Source organism: Marmota monax, unplaced genomic scaffold (assembly GCF_021218885.2).
Source record: "Marmota monax isolate L192 unplaced genomic scaffold, Marmota_monax_Labrador192_F-V1.1 WCK01_AAM20220418_F8-fsc00011, whole genome shotgun sequence".
Lineage (NCBI taxonomy): Eukaryota > Metazoa > Chordata > Mammalia > Rodentia > Sciuridae > Marmota > Marmota monax.
The window spans coordinates 18,476,303-18,501,479 of record NW_026693082.1 but is presented as its reverse complement, the minus strand read 5'-3'; the positions used below and the strand labels follow the sequence as shown (position 1 = coordinate 18,501,479).

At 34.3% G+C, this 25,177-nt stretch overlaps 1 protein-coding gene across 3 annotated transcripts in view; it reads left to right on the top strand.

Annotated features, from left to right (window-relative positions):
• The window catches only part of Rb1 (RB transcriptional corepressor 1), a 161,080-nt gene extending 136,667 nt beyond the window's left edge, over positions 1-24,413 (top strand). For all 3 annotated transcript variants that reach the window (XM_046454007.2, XM_058582572.1, XM_058582571.1), the window contains 9 exons: positions 1,410-1,555; positions 3,398-3,543; positions 11,137-11,241; positions 12,312-12,425; positions 12,521-12,684; positions 14,776-14,806; positions 17,945-18,087; positions 20,536-20,585; positions 22,511-24,413. In XM_046454007.2, the coding sequence (XP_046309963.1) occupies positions 1,410-1,555; positions 3,398-3,543; positions 11,137-11,241; positions 12,312-12,425; positions 12,521-12,684; positions 14,776-14,806; positions 17,945-18,087; positions 20,536-20,585; positions 22,511-22,584 (973 nt within the window). In that variant the 3' untranslated portion in view covers positions 22,585-24,413. The remainder of the gene's footprint in view (positions 1-1,409; positions 1,556-3,397; positions 3,544-11,136; positions 11,242-12,311; positions 12,426-12,520; positions 12,685-14,775; positions 14,807-17,944; positions 18,088-20,535; positions 20,586-22,510) is intronic.
• The last annotated feature ends 764 nt before the right edge of the window (positions 24,414-25,177 follow it).

Genomic DNA, 25,177 nt, shown 5'->3' with positions numbered 1-25,177 from the left:
AATGGTACACAGTGAGGTTGGAGTGGCAGACCAGGTCTAGATTTTGTAGGTTCCCACAGGCCAGAGTAAGCAGTTTGGATTTTATAAGAGCGGTGGGAAACCATTTAGCAGGAATGCAACTTGTTTTATTTGTATTTTTAAAGGACCGCTGTCTGGTTGCTATTTGAAGTACCAGGTGGGTTTGGGGGAGAAAAAGGGTCAGGACAGGAAAGAAAGTGGAAAGACCATTTGGAAGACTATTTCAGTAGTTCAAATGAGGGATATGGGTGACTTAGTCTAAGATATAGCATTAAAGGTAGAAATGAGAAAGATATGAGGTGCATTTAGAGATATACTTAGTAAGTTTTACAGAGTTTTATATGAGATTTGAGGAACTTAGGAAACAGTGAAATTAAAATAATTACTTCTGGGTTTTTTACTTTAAGACATTAATAAAATGTGTGGCCATTTTTTGAGATGAGAAAAAACGGAGAAGAAGAAATCCAGAGTTCTACTTTGACCTTATTAAGTTTAAGATTCAAGTAATGATACCCATTATTAGGTAATTGGATATTTGTATCAGGACTCAAAGGAGACTAACTTTGCCTAAGTTAGTCTATAATTTTCAGTTAAAAAACTGAAAGGAAGACCAAAGAGAATAAGAGACCAGGCCCTGGTACTTATAAAATTGTGCTGGTGAGTCTCTTCCTATTGCACTAATTAACATACTGCATGTAGTGGAAATACTCATATTAGGGTACAAATTCTACTTCCTCTTCAGAGTTATTTCTCTGCTATTAAAACAAAATAAAATCATAGACATGGATTATTCTATTAAATAGAGGATAATATAAAACAAAAGAATTGCTATAAATTGAGAGAGAATATTTGCTGATATCCCTGCCTTGATTTATTCCTGGCATATTTAGTAAACAAGTATAAATCTGTCTTGATCATGTTATTTGAAGTACTAAGTCATAGAATTCTGTGCTACGTAATTTCAGAGAGTGTGTGTGTATAACTTAAGTCAACGTGTATATGAATCATAGTTATCAGTAAAAAAATTTAGCAGGAGAATCAGAGACACATGACAACACTGGTATTAGTAACTTGTTTTTTAAGCTGAAGTTATTTTATGGTCTAAATCTCACTATTACTGTTAAAATTGTGCATATACAGCTATTGTTTTCCCAATAAGTAATTTCCAGGGAAAGCCACTTATTAAAAGTGTTAGACATACTATAACAAACATAGTTTTCCTATTAAGCTATTGTTCCCAACTTGTATTTAAATAGCCTGCTTGGGGAAACTGACAGAAAACCACAGATTAAATACATAAGATGTGTCTAGGTATATGTGTGTAACATGTATGTATGTGTATGACTCTTAGGAAATTTCAAATGAGGACTTTTTCTTTTGAATACTTCTAGGTATCTTTCACCTGTAAGATCCCCAAAGAAAAAAGGTTCAACTACACGTGTAAATTCTACTGCAAATGCAGAGACACAAGCAAACTCAGCCTTCCAGACTCAGAAGCCATTGAAATCTACCTCCCTTTCACTCTTTTACAAAAAAGGTTAGTAGAAGATTACTTTCAAGAGCATGGGCTCTATAACCAGGCTGACTAGGTTCAAATCTTGTCTCTTCAACTTACTTGGTTGGACCCTGAGCAAGTCACTTAATATCTTTATGCCTTAGTTTCCTCATCTATAAAATGGAAAGAAAGTATTAAAAAATTTACCTTATAATAAGAATAAAAATTACCTTGTAGGGTTTTCAGGATAATTAAATAAATTATTACATATAAAATGCTTCTAACAGGGCCTTCCACATAGCACTCAGAAAAGTTTTGATGTTAGGAATGCTGCATTACTATTGTTATACCTTCAAATTAATGTTTAGAAATATTTGCCCAATTATTACTTTTACTATTCAGGCATATTTAGTGTTGAGATTATTTTGTGTGTTACTGACAGTGCAAGCACATTCCCTGGATATTTTTAGGACATTTAACAAGTCTAGTAACCAGTTTGTATTATATTCTCTGATTGAATGTATATATGGTGGGGTGGGGAATTTATTTTGCATATCTGTACATGTATATAAACATATAAGTCCATACCATCTTAGAGCGCTCTTAAGGAGACTAAAAGACCTGATTCCTCTGTGATAAGAATTTTTACTGACTTTATTCAAATTAAAAATATATTGAGGGCTGGGGATGTGGCTCAAGCGGTAGCGCGCTTGCCTGGCATGCGTGCGGCCCGGGTTTGATCCTCAGCACCACATACAAACAAAGATGTTGTGTCCACCAAAAACTAAAAAATAAATATTAAAAAATTCTCTAAAAAAAAAAAAAATTGAGACTTACACAAACATTGTAAGACTTGGGCCCTAGATTAGGGCAGTGGTTTTCAAAGGGTAGGCCCCAATCAGCAGAATCCATGTTTCCTGGAAAGTTATAGAAATGATAATTTGGGGATCTACCTGTATCTACTCAATCAGAAATTCTAGGATAGGGCCCTAGAACACTCTAGGCAAGTTGAATATATGCTCAAGTTTTAAAACACCCAGGACAAATGGTTAACTTTAAAAAGTTACCTGGGGCTGGGGTTATGGCTCAGTGGTAGAACACTTGCCTAGCCTGTGTGAGGCACTGGGTTCCATCTTCAGCACCACATAAAAATAAATAAAATAAAAATATTGTGTCCATCTACAACTAAAAGAAATTTTTTTAAAAAAAAATTTTTGTTTACCTATGCAATTCTTTAAAGACCCATCTTAAACCAAGACTCTTTGTATTTAAAACAGGTAGACAAAAATTCAGTTTTGTCAACTCCTTTTCTCTAAACCTGTATTTCCAATAATATTTTAATAGACTCTGAATAAACTTCGTGTGACAGTTGTGCTCTACTTCGATAATATACACATCTACCATTTTTCAAGAGTTTGTTGGTATTTCATAATGAAACATGGTTTGATTTTTTCTTTTAGGATTAGAAAAATTAGTAAACACTGACAATGTCATTATTTTTAAAAATAATTATCCCTCTTGACTATTGATAGTAGGAATTTCCAACATTTGTGATGAGTGATTACCAACAGAATGGAAGCAAACCCTATGTGGTTTGTCTAATTTCACAATATCTTATGGGCTATCCTCCTCTACCTTCTACCTCTGCCTTAGTTTTATAATATAATAATTGTTTATCAAGTATTGTGCCTTCCTAGTATTGTGCCTTCTATTGTGCTATTAATAGGAATTATTTATTCATAAAGAAAATAGTGGTAGAGGTGAGGTTACTGTTAAGTTGCTATTTAAAAAGAATAATGATATAGAAAATTAATGATTTTTTAAAAGTCTACTTGTGATTGAAAATGAACAGTAAATATGGTTCATTTCCCCTTACTTTTGCAGTGTACCGGCTAGCATATCTCCGACTAAATACCCTATGTGCACGCCTTCTGTCTGATCACCCAGAACTAGAACACATCATCTGGACCCTTTTCCAGCATACATTGCAAAATGAGTATGAACTCATGAGAGATAGGCATTTGGATCAAGTAAGAAAATTGAACACTTTGCCTTTTCTTCTCTCTACTTATTTAACTGTGTACTGATTTCTTTAAAATAAATAAATAAATAAACAAGATAGGATTGAAATAAGAAGATTGATTAACTTAGTAAATTTTATATATTCGCTTGCTGGCGCCATTTATATTTTTGTTATAATCCTTACAAATTAGAGTTTTAGAGTTCAAGAGTATATGTCTATAACTACTTATTTAGTGATACATTCTTATCTTTTGAAAAATAACTGAAGAACCTGTTTATTGTCAGCTTTTTGTGTTTTAGTAAGCTAGATTCATTTTAGTGTAGAAAAAGCATGAAACTTAAAATTGTTTGATCTAAAGCAGTGCCTATTTAATGAATGAAGTTTATAAACATAATTATTTCTTATGTCCTCCTTTTTCATATCTCTTTCTCTCTCCCCACTTTCTCTCTCTCACCCAGAGGTGCTTAACCACAAGCCACATCACCAGCCCCTTTTTATATTTTTTTAGTGACAGGGTCTTGCTGAGTTTTTTAAGACCTCACTAAGTTGCTGAGGCTGGCTTTGAACTTTGAATTCTCCTGCGTCACCCTCCCAAGTCACTGAGATTTCAGGTGTGCGCCACCACACCCACCTTCCATCTCTTAAAATGGGTTAAAGAATAATATTTTGGAGGGGGGTAATAGCTTATCAGTATAATTTATGTATACAAATCACCCATTAGAAGTGCACCATTCAGTGGTTTTAGTCTGTTTTGAGTTGTTTCATTTTAGAGCACTTTTTTTGACCATATAATTGTATTTATATGAAATGTATAGAATAAGCAAATATAGAGACAGAAGGTGGATTAGAGCTTGTCAAAGACTGGGGGGATGGAAACCAGGGGTGAGTTAGTGAACTTTTTTCATTGCTGTGACCAAAAGACAGAACAAGAACAACACAGAGGAGGAAAAGTTTATTTTGGCCCATGGTTTCAGAGGTTCTCAGTTCATAGTTGGCTGACTCTGTAGCTCTGTGCCCAAAGGGAGACAGAACATTATAACAAAAGGATGTGATGGAGGAAAGGAGCTCAGGACATAGCAACCAAGAAGAGAACTCTACTCATCAGGGATAAAATATAACCCTAAAGGCACACCCCCATTGTTCTACTTCTTCCAGGCACACCTACCTGCCTACTTTGCCGCCCAGTTAATCCACATTTGTGGATTTATCCACTGATTAGATTAAAACTCTCATAACCTGACAGTTTTCCCAGCGAAAATTCTTTTATTGTCTCACACATGAGTTTTTGGAGGATACTTTATGTCTAAACCATAACATTCTGCCAAGGCCAAACCTCATGCCCATCTCACATTCAAAATGTATTTGGTCCATTTCCAAGAGTCCCCATAGTCTTAACAGTTCCAGAATTACCAAAAGTCCAAGTCTAATATCTGATCTGAAACTCAAGGCAAACTCAGCTGTAAGAGTAAAGATCAAGGGGCTGGGGTTGTGGCTCAGAGGTAGAGCGCTCGCCTGGCATGTGTGGGGCACTGGGTTCCATCCTCAGCACCACATAAAGTAAAGTGAAGACGTTGTATTCATCTATATCTAAAAAAATGAATATTAAAAAAAGAGTAAAGATCAAAAGCAAGTTACATATATCCTTTACAATAATGGCACAGAGTAAACATTTCCATTCCAAAAGGGAGAAATAGGGCATAGAAAGAAGTGGTGGGACCAAAGCAAAACTAAAATCCATCTAGGCAAACGAGTCCTGTACCTCCCATGTCCAACTTTGGGGGCACATGGTATCATAAAGTTCTCTCCAAAAGGCATGTGTTGCTCTGTTACCCCTATGGCCTTGTTGGTTGCAGCCCACATAGCCTCTCTTCTTGGCTTATTTCTTCTTGATTCCTCCAGCTTTCCTCAGCTTGATACACATTGCTGGCATCTTTAATCTCAGGGGTCTCCGCTGCAGCTTCAGCTTCCTTCTCACATCTTCACACATCATCCTCTTAAAGGTAGTCTGCAGGGATTCTGACCCTGCTAGACTTTGGCTTCCTAGAACCTTCCTTTGAAATCTCTGTGGAAGCCTCTATGAACCCCTAACTCTAGCATCCTGCTTTTCTGCAAAATCAACACTACATGGTTGACACCAATAGCCAAGGTCTGCCACCAGTAGCCAAGCTTTGTGGGACCACAGCTGCAGTCTCTGAGTGCCTGGGTGGCTGAGCACAGTGAAACAACTTCCTAGGCCACATGTTCAAGCAGGGTGCTCACTTTTCCTCAAAGGAAATTTTACTTTTACATCCTTGAGCCTGAGATGGGTCTTACCATTTTTGAGATGCTCTAGCCATCTTTCATATTGTTTCTGAATAAAATACTTAACATTTCTTTAGTGGTTCTTTAACAACCATACCTTCCTTAGCTCCAGTTTTATTCAGACTTTTCTGGCCAAATTGAAAGTTTTTCAAATCTTTCTACTTTTTTCCTCCTGATTATCACAGTAAACTTGGATAAATAACACCAGCAATATTCATGTTGTGCTGTCTTGAAATTTCCTTCACCAGATTAATTAATACATCATTTTTAAATTCAGCCTCACAGAAAGTCTCAGGACATGGGCAAAATGTAGACAACTTTTTTGCCAGACAAAGCATGAATGGCCTATAGTCCAATTTCCAATAGACTCCTCCTCCTTTTAGGCTTAATGAGTCCAAACTTTATTGTCCACAGTCCTATTGGCATTCTGGTCTTCTGCGCTCCCACCAGAATCACCCATTAAGCTCCACTTACAACATTATAAAGCTTTTCCAACTTGCATCTCTAAACTTTCCAAAATTCCTATAAACCAGATCCAAAGGCTTCTGAATCACATGGTCAGGTTAATCACAGCAGTAACCCTACTTCTCTATACCAATTTCTGTTTTAGTCAGTTTTCTCATTGTTGTGACCGAAAGACCCAACAAAAACAATGTAGAGGGAGAAAAGAGTATTTTGGCTTACAATTTCAGAGGTTCTTAGCCTGTGGTCAGCTGACTCCATAGCTCTGGGCCCAAGGTGAATCAGAACATCATGGAAGAACAGTATGGTAGAGGGAAGCAGCTCAGGATATGGCAACCAGGAAGAAGAGATTTTAGAGCATTTTCATCACACCAAAAAGAAACCCCCTTATCTTGCAGGAATAAACCACCCCCCAACCCCCACTTCCTCATCCCTAAGCAACATTAACCTAGTTTCTGTCTACAGATTTGTTCTGGATATTTCTGTATAAATGGAATAATATGTGATTTTTTTGTGTTTGAATTCTTTTATTAGTATGTTTTCAAGGTTCATTTGTGTTATAATTTGTATTGGTCTTCATTCCTTTTTATTGCCAAATAATGTTCTGTTTTATGAATCTGAACCACATTTTTATCATTCATTAATTGATGGACATGGTTTTTGACTATTATAACTAGTATTATTATGAATATTCATGTACAAATTCTCATATAGACATATACTTTCAGTTCTCTTGAGTATGTATCTAAGAGTGAAATTGCTGGATCATATTATAACTCTGTTTAACCTTTTGAGGAATGGCTAGGTTGTTTTCCAAAGTGGCTGTGCCATTTTACATTCTACCAGTCATGTATGAGTTTCAGGTTTCTCTCTATCTTTACTAACTTACCTTTTTTATTATAGCCATGGCAGTGGGTTTGATGTGGTACCTCATTGTGGTCTTGACTTGCATTTCTATGATAGCTAATGATGTTTAGCATCTTTTCATGTGTTGATTGGTCATTTGTATATCTTCTTTAGAGAAATGTCTATTTACAGCCTTTATGTGTTTTAAAATTAGATTATTTATTTTGTTCTTAATGACTTACAAGAATTCTTTATATATTCTACACCCAAGTCCATTATGAGATATATGATTTGCAAATATTTTCACTCATTCTGAGTTGTGTTTCACTTTCTCTCATTTTATGAGTTGGTGTCCTTTGAAACACAGAAGTTTTTATTTTGATCAAGTTCAATTGATCTATTTTTCTCTTTCATTACTAGGTCTTTGGTATTATATCTAAGAAACTGTTGCCAAATCTGAGGTTATTATGACTTATTTATCCCTATTTTCCTCTAAGAGTTTAAACATTTTTAGCTCTTACGCTTAGGTTTTTTGAACTAATTTTTGTAGTAGGTATATTAGTTATCTTTCTGTCACTGTGAATAAAGTACCTGAAAAAAACAACTTTAAAGAGGAAAAGATTTATTTGGCTCATGGTTGCAGAGGTTTCAGATAATGGATGGTGAATTCTATTGCTTTGAAAGGCCTGAGTGAGGCAAGACATTGTAGCAGAAAGGCACCGAGAAGGAAAGCTTCTTAGCTCATGTTAGCCAGGAAGGAGAGAGGGAAAGAAGAAGGAGGAGAAGAAGGAGCTGGGAACAACAAATAACTGTTCCAGCGCATGCCCCCAGTGACCTTCTTCCTCCAACCATGCCACACTATCTACAGTTCCCAACACCTCCATTCAGCTGTCAATGGATTAATCCATTGGTGAGGTCAGAGCTCTCATGATCTAATCACTTCCCGCACCTCTGAGCATTGCAGCATTGGTAGCCAAACCTTCAACATATGAGTTTTGGGGGACATTCCAGAGCCGAACCATAACAAGTAGTATGAGATCCAACTTCATTTTTTTGTTGTTGTTATAGAATACTAGTTATTCCAGCATTCTTTCATCTCTCTTCCTTTCCTTTTCCTTACCCCCTTCCTTCCTTCTTCTAGAAATTGAACACAGGACCTCATATATGCTAGACAGGTGCTCTGCTAAGCTATTCTCCCGGTCCTATCCTTAACCACACCAGTTCTTGAAAAGTTCTTTCTTTCCCCCATTGACAGCATCTAAAAATCAATGGGTTACAACTGTTCAAGTGTTTTCTGGACATTAAATTCTATTCTGTTGATTTATAGAGCTATTCTTAAGCCAGGACTATACTTTTTTTTTTTTTTTTTTTTAGTACTGGGGATTGAACCCAGGGGCACTTTATGACTGAACTACAACCCCAGTTTGTTTTTTTGTTTGTTGAGACAGGATCTCACTAAGTTGCTAAGGCTGGCTTTGAATGTGATCCTCCTGCCTCAGCCTCTCATAGTCTCTGGGATTAAAGATCTGTGCCACAATGCCTGGTTTACACTGCCTTGACTAAATTAGCTTTGTAGTAATGTTTTGAAATAAGGAAGTATTGGGAACATACATATTTTTTTTTTCAAAATTGATTTGACTATTCTGAAGCTTGTATTTGCATATAAATTTTAGGATTGGCTTGTCAGTTTCTGTAAAGAAGGTTTTGAAAGAAATTGCATTAAATTTAAAGTCAATTTGGGGAGCATTGTCATTTTAACAGCATGTTTTCCAGTCCACGTACATGTGATGTGTTTCCATTCATTTGGACCTTTTTATGTTTTATAACATGTTTTGTAATTTTCAGAGTATTTATTAAATTTATTCCCAAGTATTTTATTATTTTTAATACTATTATAAATGAAATTATTTTCTTAATTTCATTTTTGGATCATTCATTGCAAGTATATAGAAATATAATTGATTTTGGTATATTTCTTTTTGTATCCTTCAACTTTGCTAAGTTTCTTTATTAGTTCTAATAATTTTCAAGTAGATTCCTTAAGACTTTTTATATATTAGATCATGTCATCTGTGCATAGAGATAGTCTTACATCTTTCTTTTCAATCTGAATGCCTTTCATTTTCTTATTGAATTTCCCTGGCTAGAACCTAAAGGATAATGTTGAATGGAAATGGCTTAAGAGGGGATATCCTTGTCTTGTTCTTGATATTAGATGAAGACATTAACTATGTTGTTGCTAGGTATGGTGGTATATACCTGTAATCCCAGTTACTTGGGAGGCTGAGACAAGAGAATGACAAATTCCAGGCCAGCTTCAGCAACTTAGTAAGACCCTGCCTCAGAATTAAAAAATAGGTAGATGGAGTGGGTCAAGCTCATGTAGAACAGCCTTGGGTTCAATCCCCAGTGCTTTGGGGGAAGTGATTGGCTCATGAGTGCTCTGACTTCACAAGTGGATTAATCCATTGATAACAGAATGTACTATAGGGATGTATTGGAAACTGTAGGCAGTGGAGCATGGTTGGAGAAAGGTCGTGGGGATGTGCCCTGGAAGGGTGTGTGTCTCTGTGTGTTTTTAATATGCCTTTTGATGGATTGAGAAAGTTTCCTTCTTATCTTAGTTTCTTGAATACTCTTATCATGAAAAGGTTTTGGATTTTATCAAGTGCTTTCTTTATATCTATTGGATGTGAGATTTTTTCCTTTATTATACTGACATGGTATGTTACATTAATTTGTTATCAAATGTTAAACCCATCTTGCATTTCTGGAATAAATCCCACTTGGTCACAGTACATAATCCTTTTGATATGATTCTGGATTCAGTTTGTCTAGGCTATAATTTTGCTGAGAACTTTTACATGTATAATCAGAAAATGCATTTATAGTTTTCATATGATATCTTTATCTAGTTTTGGTATCAGAGAAATAAATACTAGCCTCATAGAATTACTTGGGAACATTTCTAATTTCAGAAGAGTTTGTGAAGAATTATTATTAAGTTTTCTTTAAATATTAATAGAATTCTCCAGCAAAGCCATTTTGGCTAGGGCTTTTGTTTGTGAATAGTTTTGTTATGTTTTCCTTTTTTTGTTTTGTTTGTTTCTTTCTTTTTTTGGGGGGGGGTGGTGGTACTGAGGATTGAACCCAAGGTGGTCTACCACTGCCCCCCCCCTTTTTTGAGGCCAAGTATCAAAAAAAAGAAAAATGTGAATGGGCAAAGAGGATACATTGATGGCATTGTAAGTGAAAGGAATAGTAAGTTCAGATTTGGTAAGATGCTGAGCAAGGGATGGTGGTTAGGTATTCTTGACAATAGTGGATGTGAACAAAATGTTGCAGAAGTGATACATACTTAAATTAGACAAGAAAGTTCATGCAAATTAAGAAAGTGTGATGTTTTAAAGTCACAGAAAGTCATTTTCAAATCTTATTTTTGCATTTAAAATATATTTTATTGAAAATATCTTTTATTGAAATACCTTATAGAAAAATAATCCATCTCTCAAAAGGAGTCATGCTAATGAAAAGAAACAGAACATGATCAACAATTCAAAAGTCTCTCTTTTGTTGCCTTCCAGTCACCAATTCCTCCATACCAACATCACATATATTAAAGATTTTATCCAATGCTTTGAAACTTTGATACCTGATTTTTTTTTAATTTAAGTGGTAATTATACAATTAACCGATTCCAGTTTCAACAATGCTGGGGAAAAATTAAAGAACAAGAGCCAAAGTTAATGTAATTTACCAATCAGATAATCAGTCCTGAATAATTGAAAGTTGGTCATTTGCATTTTGTTATTTAAATACAGTTTGGGCTAAACATTTTATATAGACTTTCAAATGGAGGTTAGGATGAAAAAAAAATAACCCTATAGAAATTAAATTTCCCTCTTTTGAAGCTAACCGAAAGATAACAGAGTGCTTTTTAGAGAAAAACCATGTAATTAAATTGTACTTTCACATCTTATTTATTTATTAGATTATGATGTGTTCTATGTATGGCATATGCAAAGTGAAGAATATAGACCTTAAATTCAAAATCATTGTAACAGCATACAAGGATCTTCCTCATGCTGTTCAAGAGGTAGGTAATCTTTCATGGTAAGATTTTTTAAAATAAATCCATATTTATAATATAGATAATTTAAGTCATTAATGAGATTATATATTCTGACATTGTGTAAATTCACAAATCAAATTTTTTATTTTATATTACCGATTATCTGTAACTAAAATGGAATTGGAAAGCTAAGGCAGATTTTGAAATCATCTAAATTCATCATTTAACTTAATAAATAATACTATGTGCAGTAAGCAAGACATTTGTAATAAATTTGATGTAAGTAATACGATATTAGATGTTAAGTTATTTTTATTACTCTATAGGAAATGCCAGTGTAAATGCAGCCTTATAAAGAAATAATGAAAGTTTTCCTTGTAAACACATTTTGTGCTTCTAGTTTACCTCCCCTGTAGGCAAGTAGTATTAATAAAATACACTTGATGTGACATACATTTCATACCCTCCTATGATAGGTGAGTTATTTTTCCAGCTTAATATTGGAGTTTTCAGAAGTAATACAGATCAGGTTATTTTTATGTATTTATATGTTATCATGAGCAATTATTTTTTAAATCCAGTCATTTTAATTGTGTGTTTCAGAGGCATTCTATAAAATCCTGTGGTTTTACTGAACTAAAATTTAAGTAAAATCTAGCAGTCAAAAAAGAAATAGTGCTTTTACTAAATGTCTACTTCTTGCAATGGAATAATGTACACTTCTTGAAACCTTTAGATGTTGGGGATCAGGGAGGTACAGAGAATATAGTCTAAATATTGATGTCTTTTGATCAGCTCTGATCTTTGCTTCCCATAATGCTTTCCACCCTGTCAGCTTGTCCACTTCTGTCTTTGGGGATGTTTGTTTGTTCCATGTACTGACTAGTAGTTACCCTCTGAATCATTCTGGGACATTCCACTTCTAGTTGAGCATACAGAATCCAAGCCTAAGAAGGCTTTTTCAGATTATTTTTTTCTGTATAATATATGCTTCTTACTAGTTAAAAAAGTATTACAAACTATTAAGGAAGAAAATCCGAAGAGAAAAATTCTTAACTTCATTTTTAATAAGTGTTTTTATTATTCTTCCTCAGACATTCAAACGTGTTTTGATCAGAGAAGAGGAGTATGATTCCATTATAGTATTCTATAATTCAGTTTTCATGCAGAGACTGAAAACAAATATTTTGCAGTATGCTTCCACGAGGGTATGTTTAAATTATCCTTTGGGGAAATCTAATTATAAAGTAATGGATCTTATTACAACATTAAATAAATAACCTGCTTCTTGTTTTTGCTCTAGCCTCCTACCTTGTCACCAATACCTCACATTCCTCGAAGCCCTTACAAGTTTTCTAGTTCACCCTTACGGATTCCTGGGGGGAACATCTATATATCACCCCTGAAGAGTCCATATAAAATTTCAGAAGGTCTGCCAACACCAACAAAAATGACTCCAAGATCAAGGTTGGTATTTTCTCTTTAGGAAAGTGATAAGAAGTAAGGGGATAATTTTGATCCAAGAATAATGTAAAGCTTTCTTTGTTTAAAATAAGCTAGACTCTTGAATTTCTAATTTGCTTTTTTATGTTAAGCAACATGACAAGAATTTAGGGGGGAAAATCTGTTTACTTGGATGGGTTTGCAAATTTTGTCATCAACTTTCCTAGAGTGTCTTCTTTTGTGAATATCTGATAACCAGTTTGTCCTTTTCAAAACACTTTGATATTTTTGCAAGTAGCCAATGTGAGAAACAAAGTAGATTCAGGTTAAAAATTCTTCAGGTTAAAAATTTTTATTTTACAGTTTACTGGATTTCCTGTGAACTCTGTCTGAAGACCTTCCTTGTTCATTTTGCATGGATATGACTTTAAGTATAGGTGACTGTCAATTAAGTCTTTAGAGGCCCATCCCTAACTGTGCCAGTGGCCTCTTTATATTACTTTGGGCAGATCTCTCTCTACTTTAGAAGGGTGCTATGGATCAGGGAAGTGATGAGTGCAAAGTTGTTTTAAATTCTCAGATGAAAGCTTCTGTACAACTATAAATCATTATATTATCTTCCAATCCAATCATAAGTTCTCTCTGGCTTTGAAGTTCTTCAGTTGAAAAATTATATGTTATCATGGGCTATTAGAAACTGACTTTATTTGTATAAAGTAGGAGGCAGATTAGCTAGTATATTTAATGTAGTGTCATCTCAGAAATGGGCAACCTATATAGTTGTACCTAATGGGCAAGAAAAATAAAAAAAGGAGAAGGGACTGTATTAACTGTTTAGAAATAACTATGTGGTGGGTTTAATTACATGAGTAATGCACACCTGATAAAAATTTCAAATTCTAAAGAAAAGCATGAAATAAAAAAATAATTGAAAATATGATTCAAGTGCTCCTGTATTCCCCTGTATCTTTCTTTTATTCACTTGATAATTGAAAATCCATGTACTTATAGCTACAGCTTACATTATAAACTGTGAAGATAATATCATGTCTATTTAGGTAAATTTACACAGTTCTGTGCTATCACATTAAAATATATTCTTATGTAGTTTTCAACCATGATGTTTTGTATTGTTTTTCTTTAGTAAAAAAGTCACATTCTGAATATCCTAACCCATAAATCATTGATTGGGCATTAAGAAAGTAATATCTTAACACTCTATTTACATAGCCTATTTAGGTATTCTGGCTAGTCGAATAGAATGATGACCACTTATCAAGAAAATGGAGAACAATAAAATCTACATAGCCATTAGTTCCATGTTTATATTTTTTAAAATATTTTTTTAGTTGTAGATAGACACAGTATCTTTATTTTTATTTATTTATTTTTATGTGGTGCTGAGGATCGAACCCAGGGTTTCACGTGTGTAAGGCAAGCACTCTACCACTGAGCTACAACCCCAACCCCCATGTATATATTATTAAATCTGTGTTATGTTATATCAAAGCTGTTCTGCAGCTTTATTATCAAGAACATAAATCATGTATTCAAAACAAAGACAACAGACTAATGGAGATTTCTGATTCTGGGATACATAATAAATAACCTTTACTACATCTCAATATTAGAATTTTGATTGTTACTTAATACTGTAAAGTTTTGCCAAATGTCACTTTAATTTTAAATGAAAAATTTGAAAGAAGTTTGATAATTTATCCATTGATTTATGAAGAACTAAGTAAGGGTAAACTTAAAACTTTCTTTTACCCTTTTTAAGTATGGGCAGTGGAACAAAGTATCCTAAATTTTTTTTACTTTCAAAAAAAACTTACCAGGGCTAAAGATGTATCTCAGCAGTAGAGCACATTCATAGCATACATGAGGCCCTGAATTCAATCCTCATCACCACACACACAAAAAAAAAACTTAAAAGAGACTGACTGAGTCACTATTAGAATAAGCCTCTGATTAAAGTGATTTACTAGTGGTTCTAGAGTAGAGAAAACCTTTGATTTGTGTTCCTCATAGTTTAGAATGATATGTATATGTGCATATCTGCAGAATCTGTGTATGTTTACTGTTACTAATTTATATTTCATCTTAATTTGACAGAATCTTAGTGTCAATTGGTGAATCATTTGGGGTGAGTATTTTCTTCTAACAAAGTATAATGGCACAAAATATTAAGTAAAAAAAATGGCAGTATGCCACAAGTGCTCTTGTATGCCCTTGTATCATCCTTTATTTGGTGTTCTTGTAGTGGAGTATCTGTCTACTGCTGTCTACAACTTATAACTATAAAAGAAATTAAAGATTTCTTTAATTTGGATTTACAAATGCTATTATTTAAGTACTTCATCCAAGCATGTTAAATGGAATTTATATTTATCGCAGATTTTAATATCGAATCATATTCAAAATTTGAAGTGAACTTCAAAATTGTCCTACAAAATTGTTCCTACAACACTTCCCCCTTTCAGATTTTATCATTTGCTGGAATTGCTCACAAAACTCTGGAAAACACTTTACTTATTACTGTCAGTTTATTATAAAGGATACAGATGTGCAGCCATATGAATAGGTACTTAGGGCATGGTCCAGAAGTGTCCTTAGCTCAAGAACCTTCTGTCCCTGTGCAGTTGCCAACTCCAAAGCTCTGCCAACTCTGTTGTTGAAGGATTTTAATAGGGGAAGGTTTTCATTATATAGACATAGTTGATTAATTCAATCTTCAGCTCCTCTCCCCACCCTCTGGAAGTTCTAAGTTACTAAGTAAGGCTGGGTCTTTCTGGCAACAAACCCCCATCCTGAAGCTACCTAGGGGCCCAACAAGCATCACCTCTTAGAACAAAAGATGGTCCTATCATCCTTGTCACTCAGGAAATTCCAAGAGTTTAGGAACTCTGTTCTCCTAAGCAAGAGAAAGACCAAATATCATTTTGTGTTCCCACATGTGTATGTATGTAATCTCAGAGGAGTGGTTACGAAACAGTTTTGGAAATCAGTCATATGAATATGGTTTGAAATGAGATACTCCAAAATGGAAGCACCATATCTAGATGTCACCATCCTGATCTCCTTATACATGTTGATACACACACATATATAAACTCACTCTTGGATGCTTCTTCCTCTCAGACTTCTAGGATATTCTTTCTCTGGTATATTTATTAGGAATTGGTAATATATAAGACTTTCCCTAGTAAATTGGCAGGGCTTATGGTAGTCCTAATGAAAGCTTAGCTTTGGAACAGTGATTCTAGGCTGAGAATCCACTACTCTATTTGGCTTCCATTAACATCTCTAGTGGAGCACCACTAATTCAGCAGTCAGTGTGTTGTTATCAGTATGTTGCACCATCCTGCCCTCCACAGAATGTGTACTCTAGAGGAATGGGAAGAGTGCTTATATTATTTATTGTTGAAAAATATATTACCCTCAAAATTAGTGACTTAAAGGAACATTTATCTCACTTCTGCAAGTCAGTAAACTAGGCTTCACATAGTTGAGCTTTTTCATAAGATTTTGATCTAGCTGTCAGCTGGGGCTGTAGTCAGCTCCAGACCCAACTGAAGGAGCATCTGCTGGCAAAGTCATTCATAATTGTAAGCTGATACTTTGGGCCAAACTTGTCAGTTCCTTACCACTTGGGATCCTCCACTGTTCTCATTCATATCATATAGCAGCTGTAAATATGCCCCAGAGCCCAAGAGCAAAGGCTTTAAGAGCAAGATGGAAGTTAGTATTTTTCTAACCTAATATTAAAAATGAAATTCCATCACTTTTGTCATATTATTTTGGTTACAAGCCCAACCTACACACAAGGAGAGGAGGATCATATAAGAGTATGAATACCATGAACTGGAAATCATTAGAAGTCACTTGAGAGGCTGCTAACCACACTACCCAAATGAAATAACTAGAGATAGGTAAAAGTTTATATACTAAATGACCAAGTACTAAATATACATTGTAAATATTCAATGCTATGACATTTAGTTTAAGATAGGCTGCAGTTGTCAGGATTCACAAGGGAGATGTGGAAACGTTCGAGTAGGGTTGGGGCTGGATGACTATAAAATTGAGGTCTTCAAACTTCTTTGCTTGCCATACCTCTTAAAAATCACTGAGAAAATGTTGTATATACTTCCATAGTTTAAAGTTAGTAACTAAAAATCTTAAAAAGAGGGGCTCATTGAGTGCTCTAAGTATATTTTCCATCAAAACCTACTTTTGCACTTGATGTTTGGAAAATAGAACAAACAGCAAAGCTAATTCTATTGTCAAATCTACCAGTCAAACCAGATTTAATTTCTATCAGAAAGTTTGGCTACCTCTTTCTTTTTAGTTCAAGTAAACATGTTAATATACATCTCTGAGACATTCACCTCATTTTGTTTCTAAAATTGATAGCTAAGTAATATATTTTTTCCACATATTTGTCCATTGGATAAAATAAGATCATGTGCTCACTTGATACTTTTTCCCAATGCTTTTTTTGCTTTGTCTTGACAGTATTCTCCCTCCAAAGATATCTCAGTAATACTTATCTCCAATAATACTTACAGAACTCAAACTCTGAAGTCTTTTGGATATTTGTTTATTTTTAAAATTTTGAGAATTAGCAGTATTTCAACAAATACCATACCAGTGGTGATTTAAATATATAAACTATATGACTTGTCAATCTAACGCCCATAAAATAAATTAAAAAATTATTGTTTGCTGAACATATGATGCTTATCATATTCTTGTGATCTTCTTTCTTGTTATATAATATCAAATATCCTAAAAATCCTCTGTCAAAAAAGAGTTCCAGGGGCTGGGGCTGGGGCTCAGCGGTAGAGCACTCGCCTAGCACATGCGAAGCCGTGGGTTTGATCCTCAGCACCACATAAAAATAAATAAATAAAGGTATTAAAAAAAATGTAAGCATAATATATTAAAAAAAAAAAGAGTTCCAGAAAGCTGCCCAACTTTGCGGGTAAGTTCTCAAAACAAGGAGCCAAGGCATTCAGACTAGTAATCAGATTTGTTAGAAGAACAGTAGGAACCTCGTGGGGAAAAAAATAGGAGAATTTACAAGGGGTGGGTATTTAATGGACAAGAATTGGTATACTTATTCTGAAATGTTTTTATTTGGTCCAATAAGGCAGAAAGTTAAAATGAAAAGATGTACTTCTGCCTAATTTTTTTACACACCTCAGACTATGGTTAATAGATGCTAACTTCAAAATGCTGACATTAAGTGATTTACAATAAAGAATTCTATAATTTGTAGACTTCTGAGAAGTTCCAGAAAATAAATCAGATGGTGTGTAACAGTGACCGTGTGCTCAAAAGAAGTGCTGAAGGAAGCAACCCTCCTAAACCACTGAAAAAACTACGCTTTGACATTGAAGGATCAGATGAAACTGATGGAAGGTAGGAATGTTTTGGAATGTTTCCCAAAGCCCAGAATCTCAGTGCTGTCCCTCACTCCCACCAGACCTTCCTATGCCAATTTTATGTGGAGGTTTAAGGATGGTTCAAATTAATAGGTGTGAATGTAGCCCAAAGTTAAAAGACCACAAAAATCAGATATCATTTTCTGAAATTCAATAAAGATATCAGATGTTTTCTGTTCTTTTTTAACAAATTTATAAATAAAATTTTGATGGCTTCAATATTAGAGTTAAAAATACTTAATCTTTGCTGAGAAGAAGCTTTTTAGTTTGAATCTATCCTATTTATTGATTCTTGATTTTAATTCTTGCATTATAGGAGTCTTATTAAGGAAGTTGGAGCCTAATCCCATGATAGAGATTTGGGCCTTCTTTTTCTTCTAATAGGTGCAGTGTCTCTGGTTTAATTCCTAGGTCCTTGATCCACTTTGAGTTGAGTTTGTGCATGGTGAGAAATAGGGGTTTAATTTCATTTTGTTGCATATGGATTTCCAGTTTTCCCAACACTATTTGTTGAAAAGGCTATCTTTTCTCCAATATATGTTTTTTGGCACCTTTGTCTAATATAAGATAACTGTAATTATGTGGGTTAGCCTCAGTGTCCTCTATTCTGTACTATTGGTCTACCAGTCTATTTTGGTGCCAATACCATGCTGTTTTTGTTGCTATTGCTCTGAATTATTGTTTAGTGATGCCACCTGCTTCACTCTTCTTGCTAAGGATTGCTTTAATTATTCTGAGTCTCTTATTTTTCCAGATGAATTTCATGACTTCTTTTTCTATTTCTATGAGGAATGTCATTGGGATTTTGATTGGAATTGCATTCAATCTATATAGTGCTTTTGGTAGTATGGTCATTTTGACAATATTAATTCTGCCTCCAAGAACAAGGGAGACCTTTCCATCTTCTAAGGTCTTTTAATTTCTTTCTTTAGCGTTCTGTAGTTTTTGTTGAAGAGGTCTTTCACCTCTTTTGTTAGGTTGATTCCCAAGGTTTTTTTTTTTTTTTTTAAAGAGAGAGAAGAGAGAGAGAATTTTTTAATATTTATTTTTCAATTTTCAGTGAACACAACGTCTTTATTTTATTTTGTGTGGTGCTGAGGATCGAACCCAGTACCCTGCGCATGCCAGGCGAGTGCGTTACCGCTTGAGCCACATCCCCAGGCCTTTTTTTTTTTTTTTTTTTGAGGTAAATAAAGAGCCTACATCTTCAGAACAAATTTTTACCACTCACACATCAGATAGACCACTGATATCTAGGATATATAAAGAACTCAAAAAGCTAAACAGCAAAGAATAGCCCAATCAGTAAATGGGCCAAGGAACAGAACCTCTCAGAAGGTGATATACATACAATCAATCAACAAATATATGAAAAAATGTTCAACATGTCTAGCAATTAGAGAAATGCAAATCAAAACTACTCTAAGATTTCATCTCACTCCAGTCAGAATGGCAGCTATTAAGAACACAACAATAAGTGTTGGCAAGAATGTGGGGAAAAATGCACACTCATACATTGCTGGTGGGACTGCAAATTGGTGCAGCCAATATGGAAAGCAGTATGGAGATTCCTTGGAAAGCTGAGAATGGAACCACCATTTGAACCAGCTATCCACTCCTCAGTTTATACACAAAGGACTTAAAAACAGCACACTACAGGGACACAGCCACATCCATGTTTATAGCAGAACAATTCACAATAGCTAAACTGTGGAACCAACCTAGATGCCCTTCAATAGATGAATGGATAAAGAAAATGTGGTATGTATATACACAATGGAATATTACTCAGCAATAAAAGAAAATAAATCATGGCATTAGCAAGTAAATGGATGGAGTTGGAGAATATAAGGCTAAGTGAAGTTAGTCAGTTCCTAAAAACCAAATGTTGAATGTTTTCTCTGATATAAGGAGGCTGATTCATAGTGGGGTTGGGAGGGGGATCGTGGAAGAAATAGATGAACTCTAGATAGGGCAGAGGAGTGGGAGGGAAAGGGAAGGGGCATGGGGGTAGAAAAGATGGTGGAATGAGATGGATATCATTATCCTAAATACATGTTTGAAAACACGAATGGTGTGAATATACTTTGTATACAACTAAAGATATGAAAAATTGTGCTCTATAGGTGTAATATGAATTGTAATGTGTTCTGCTGTCTTATATAACAAATTAGAATACAAAATAAATTTTTAAAAAAACTTACTCTTGAAAAATACTAATTTCTGTGTTTTATAGGAACCATTGAAAAATATATAGAATCATAAATTTGTGACATTTTTATTTTAGATGGTTGACTCATCAATTTTGGAAATTAAAAACTACTCAATAAAACAATATCATCAAATATCACTGAAATCACCATAGAAATTTGAGTTTTGCATTTATACATATGTATGTGAAATACTTTGTTTTTTAAATCTGCAGTAAACATCTCCCAGGGGAGTCCAAATTTCAGCAGAAACTGGCCGAAATGAGTAAGTACTTATTTCACCTTATAAAAATGAAAAAAACAGTTATTTTTATTGCAAAAGCCTTTTGCTTCATAAAAGAATACACATAATTCCTTTTCAAGTAGCAGACGTGTTTATGCATTTAAAATATTTTGGTTGAGAGTATTTTATTTACCTCACCCATTTTTTAATTAAATGTATGCTGCAGAATGAAGGTCTTTGTCACCCTAACATCTTAAGTGCAGGAAGAGTAAGAAGCGAAATGTTGCCTGACCACATCTTCAATGTAGTGCATATGGTCAGAAAATACTGTATGGCAACAGAACTATCGTGAGGAGGTCTTTTATGTATGAAGGACAGGAAAAGGTTTCACAAACCTAGCATATCCTCACCCTCATTTAAAAAACACTGTCTTATTCTGCTTTAAAACATGTTCAAACAAAAGTTTTCTGTTACTAAAAATCAGACTTTTGGTAAAGAATGCCAGGTCATTTTCTAAGTTTGGAAATAAAATTGGAATGTTGGCCTGGGAGTATCACTCAGTGCTACAGCATATTTGCCTAGGATGTGTGAAACCCTGAGTTCAATCATCAGCCCTGCCCCCACCCAATTTTTTATTGGGGGTGGTGATACTAAGGCAAATGGAATCCTATTCTAAACTATTCTGAGGCTATAAAAGAAAACTAATCCAAGTATAGTAGATGGCAACTCTGTAGGAAAAGATAAATGTTCACAATCCACTGCTGGGTTGTTTTAGGTAGGTAGCTGTAACAGTGTGACAGTTTCTGATATGTGGTGTCAGATCATTTATAGGAAAAGAATCTGGAACTTGGAAAAGAAGAATGTTTAGAAAATGAAGGTTGTTAAAATTGTCATTCCTGGGTCATAGGACATATCAATGAGAACAATACCAATTAAAGCCTGAGAAGAGGCTTTCAACTGTCTTCATAGATACTAACTTGGAGACATAAAGTATTTAAAAGAATACTTTTGGTTGATTCTTAAGCCATTTTTTTCCAATGTATTGCGTTACAATTAAAACTAAATATAGCAAACATTTAATTTGTTTGGATTTTATATCAACTGAAATATTCCTATTTTAACTTTTAAATAGTTGTGGTTTTTCCTCCCAATACATGAAAATAAACATGAAGCTTATAACCAAAATCATGCTGTGAAGACATTTGGAAGCATTTTGGAATGCACAGTATGCATTTAAAAAGGAGCAAAAGCCTATAAAAACACGTATATTTTCTTAAAGAGTTCCACAACTATAATCAGTACATTTCCTGGTGACACACTTAGCTATGTTACAGTTTCCTCTTCCAGGTCAAAGTTCATGGACTTTGTGCAGATGGAAAATTCTGGACAATTAGTGGGAGTTTTAACCCCTGAGGCTAAGGAAGGTATTCACCAACTTGCTTAAAATAATTGCATTCATTATTACTGAGGGAAGAATAGAAGTTCATTGGATTAGACAAAAGAGTTTTATTTTATTTATTTTTATCTATCTATAATTTTTTGTGGTTTTTATTTTTGACCCCAGGGGTGCTTTACCACCTGTAGTTATATATCCAGCTTTTTTCAGTGTCTTGCTTAGTTACTAAAACTGGCCAGGAACACTTGCAATTCTCCTGCCTCAGTCTACAGAGTATCTGCAATTACAGGAGTATGTGACCAATACCAGTTCTCAATTGTTTTTAATATTTGCTTAGAGTATTTTAAAATTTATACACACATCCGGACATTTCATTAGTACATGCTTTGAAACACTTTAATTCACGTGTTGTAGTCAGTTTTACTCACATGACTTTAAAAACTTTGGAGACCCCTGCCTTTGCAAGATTTTGAGCTCCATTAGTTTGACATGAGCATAATATATATGGCAGCCCCTTGCCAACATACCCAGTACCATCAACACTATTAACAGGTCGTCTTCTCTTTTTCAGCATCTACTCGAACACGAATGCAAAAACAGAAAATGAATGATAGCATGGATACCTCAAACAAGGAAGAACAGTGAGGATCTCAGGACTTTGGTACACACTGTGTACACCATGTACGCCTCTGGCTTCATTATCTCTCAGAGATGTGACTGTATAACTCTCCCAAGTTCTGTTTACAGCCACATTAATATCTCTTTTTTGTAGATATAAAATGTGCAGATACAAGTTGAATATTTGTGTGGGTGATTCCTAAGCCACTTTCAATGTTATATTCAATGGTATATGCATTGTTATTATACAAGATTGAAAATCTTGTGTAATCCTGCCATTAAAAAGGTATAGCAGATCATCACATTTCCAAAGTAAAATTGCTTTGCTTTATGAATGAATTGAGGCTGCCTCTGGAGTGGGAGTACTAATAACCCATGCCTGTCTGACTACTTTGTCTTCCCTTGTAGCATATGTGTGATGTTTGCTCTTGGTTTTATTAATTTATATGTATATTTTTTTAATTTAAAAACGTGAACACCCTTAGAAAATGTGTCCTGTCTTCCAAATGCAATTTGACTGACTGTCCATTCACCCAAATTATCTTAAACTCTTCTGCTAAAACAGATTATTATTAGGAACTAGGAAAAAATTAATTTTTACACATTTGATTTTATTTTAGTATTGGAATCTGATGTATTGTGTGCTTGTTTTACAAATTTTCTTTTACATACAAGCAAAAAACAAAGTACAAACATGATACTGTCATACTACTGACACAGATTTCATACCTCAGAACTTATAAGAATTTCTTTTCTTTATCCAAACTCATGGTTTAAAATGCATATTATTGTAATACTCTTGGTTTGGGGTTTTTGTTTTTGTTTTTTACCATTCAGATCACTGAATTTTTTAAGTACCTATCTGGTACTTGAAAAAGTAAAGTGTCCAGTCAGAGCTTTGCTGCGGAGGACTCTAATACAGTATATCCCAAGTGCACTTTCTAATGTTTCTGGGTCCTAAAAAATCAAGATACAAATTAATTTTATTCCATAGCAGTCTGTTAACTGTAGAAGCCTTGAGGGTTTTTTGAGTTTCCCTTAGGGATTTGTCTAATTGCATCTCAATAATTATTCTGCCCTCCTAAATTTGGGAAGGTTTGTGTTTTCTCTGGAATGGTACATGTCTTCCATGTATCTTTTGAACTGGCAATTATTTATCTTCTATTTTAAGTCAGTATGGTCTAACACTGGCACATTAAAAGCCACATTATCTCTAGTCCAACATTGCAAGTAATCAAAGGTCTTGTAAGTTAGGCATTAATTTTTCTGATTTTATGCAAAAGCTTCAAATTAAAATAGCTGCATTAGAAAGAAGTGCTATCCCCCTTCCCCTACACCTAAAGGTGTGTTTAAACTGTCTTGTGTGATTAACTTATTTAGAGATGGTATATATAAAATAGGTGGTATTTAAGATAGCATCAGCTAGCATTTAGAAAAATCATTTTGTCTAAACTCAGAGTTCTTTTTAAAAAGAAATCTGGTCTTATTTCTTAGAAAACAAAATTTTGTGTTTAAACATCAAACTTACTATTTTGACAGTTATCTTGATAACAGGCACTAGAAAGCTTTATCCCATTTCTTCATTTTTTTTTTTTTTTTTGCATGAATAGCATACAATTCAGTTAGTTTTTATGTCAAGGGCTTACCATATTTCTGGGTCTTTTGCTCATAAATTTACATTAGAATTAGTGACAGAATTTTAGGAATTTCAGAGATCGTGTATTGAGATTCTTAAGACTTCAGATGTTGCTTTATTGCTTTTTTGTACTGGTTAAAACTACATTTAAAATTGCTATGTTACTATTTTCTACAACTAATAGTTTGTCTATTTTAAAATAAATTAGTTGTTAAGAGTCTTAGTGGTTTGATGCTGTGGTCTTTTTATTAGGTATAGCAGTGTTCCCTTTGGTATGTAAACTGTCTCCTACTATCTCATCCGATGAATTCAGTATTTAGTGGACCCTTTCTGCTGCTGATTCCCAAATTTGTTTCTCCAGCCCTGACCTGTTCACAGAAATTAAACCTATCATAGCCAATCAAACTCTCAATTCCTACCCCACTCCAATTTCTCACAATTTAAGTCAAAATCAATAACAATATCTTGTTTCTACTCTAGTCTTTCCCCAGTTTTACTAAACACTTATCAAGCAAAAAACTTAGGAGTCACCTATTAATTCCTGTCTGGATCACTACTTATTTATTCATTGTTAAAAATCTATAAAGCTGAAAACCAAGTGGTCCTGTGTGTTTGGAACTAAAAATCATATGCGATCAGAATCTTATCTAAATTGCCATATTCCTTTCTATAGTCTTTATAACCCACTCACTGGAAATATTCATCTTTCTCTCAGAAATATTTAATGTTTGATTATCATGAGCTAAGGCCCTATACAGTCTTATATATCATGTGGTGTCATTTTATTATTATTCTTAACTCCAAAAAATATATATATAAAATGCATCTAGCACACAGGTTTATTTTTAGTTTATACAATTTCTCAGAAGTGGGTGGAAAATGCAGTGCTTTCCTTCTGGAACAGCATATTTATTCCTGAAAGAAGAAAGGCAAATAAAGAGGCTAGAGCATGACAAGCAGCAGGTGAATCTCAAGAGGCTGTAC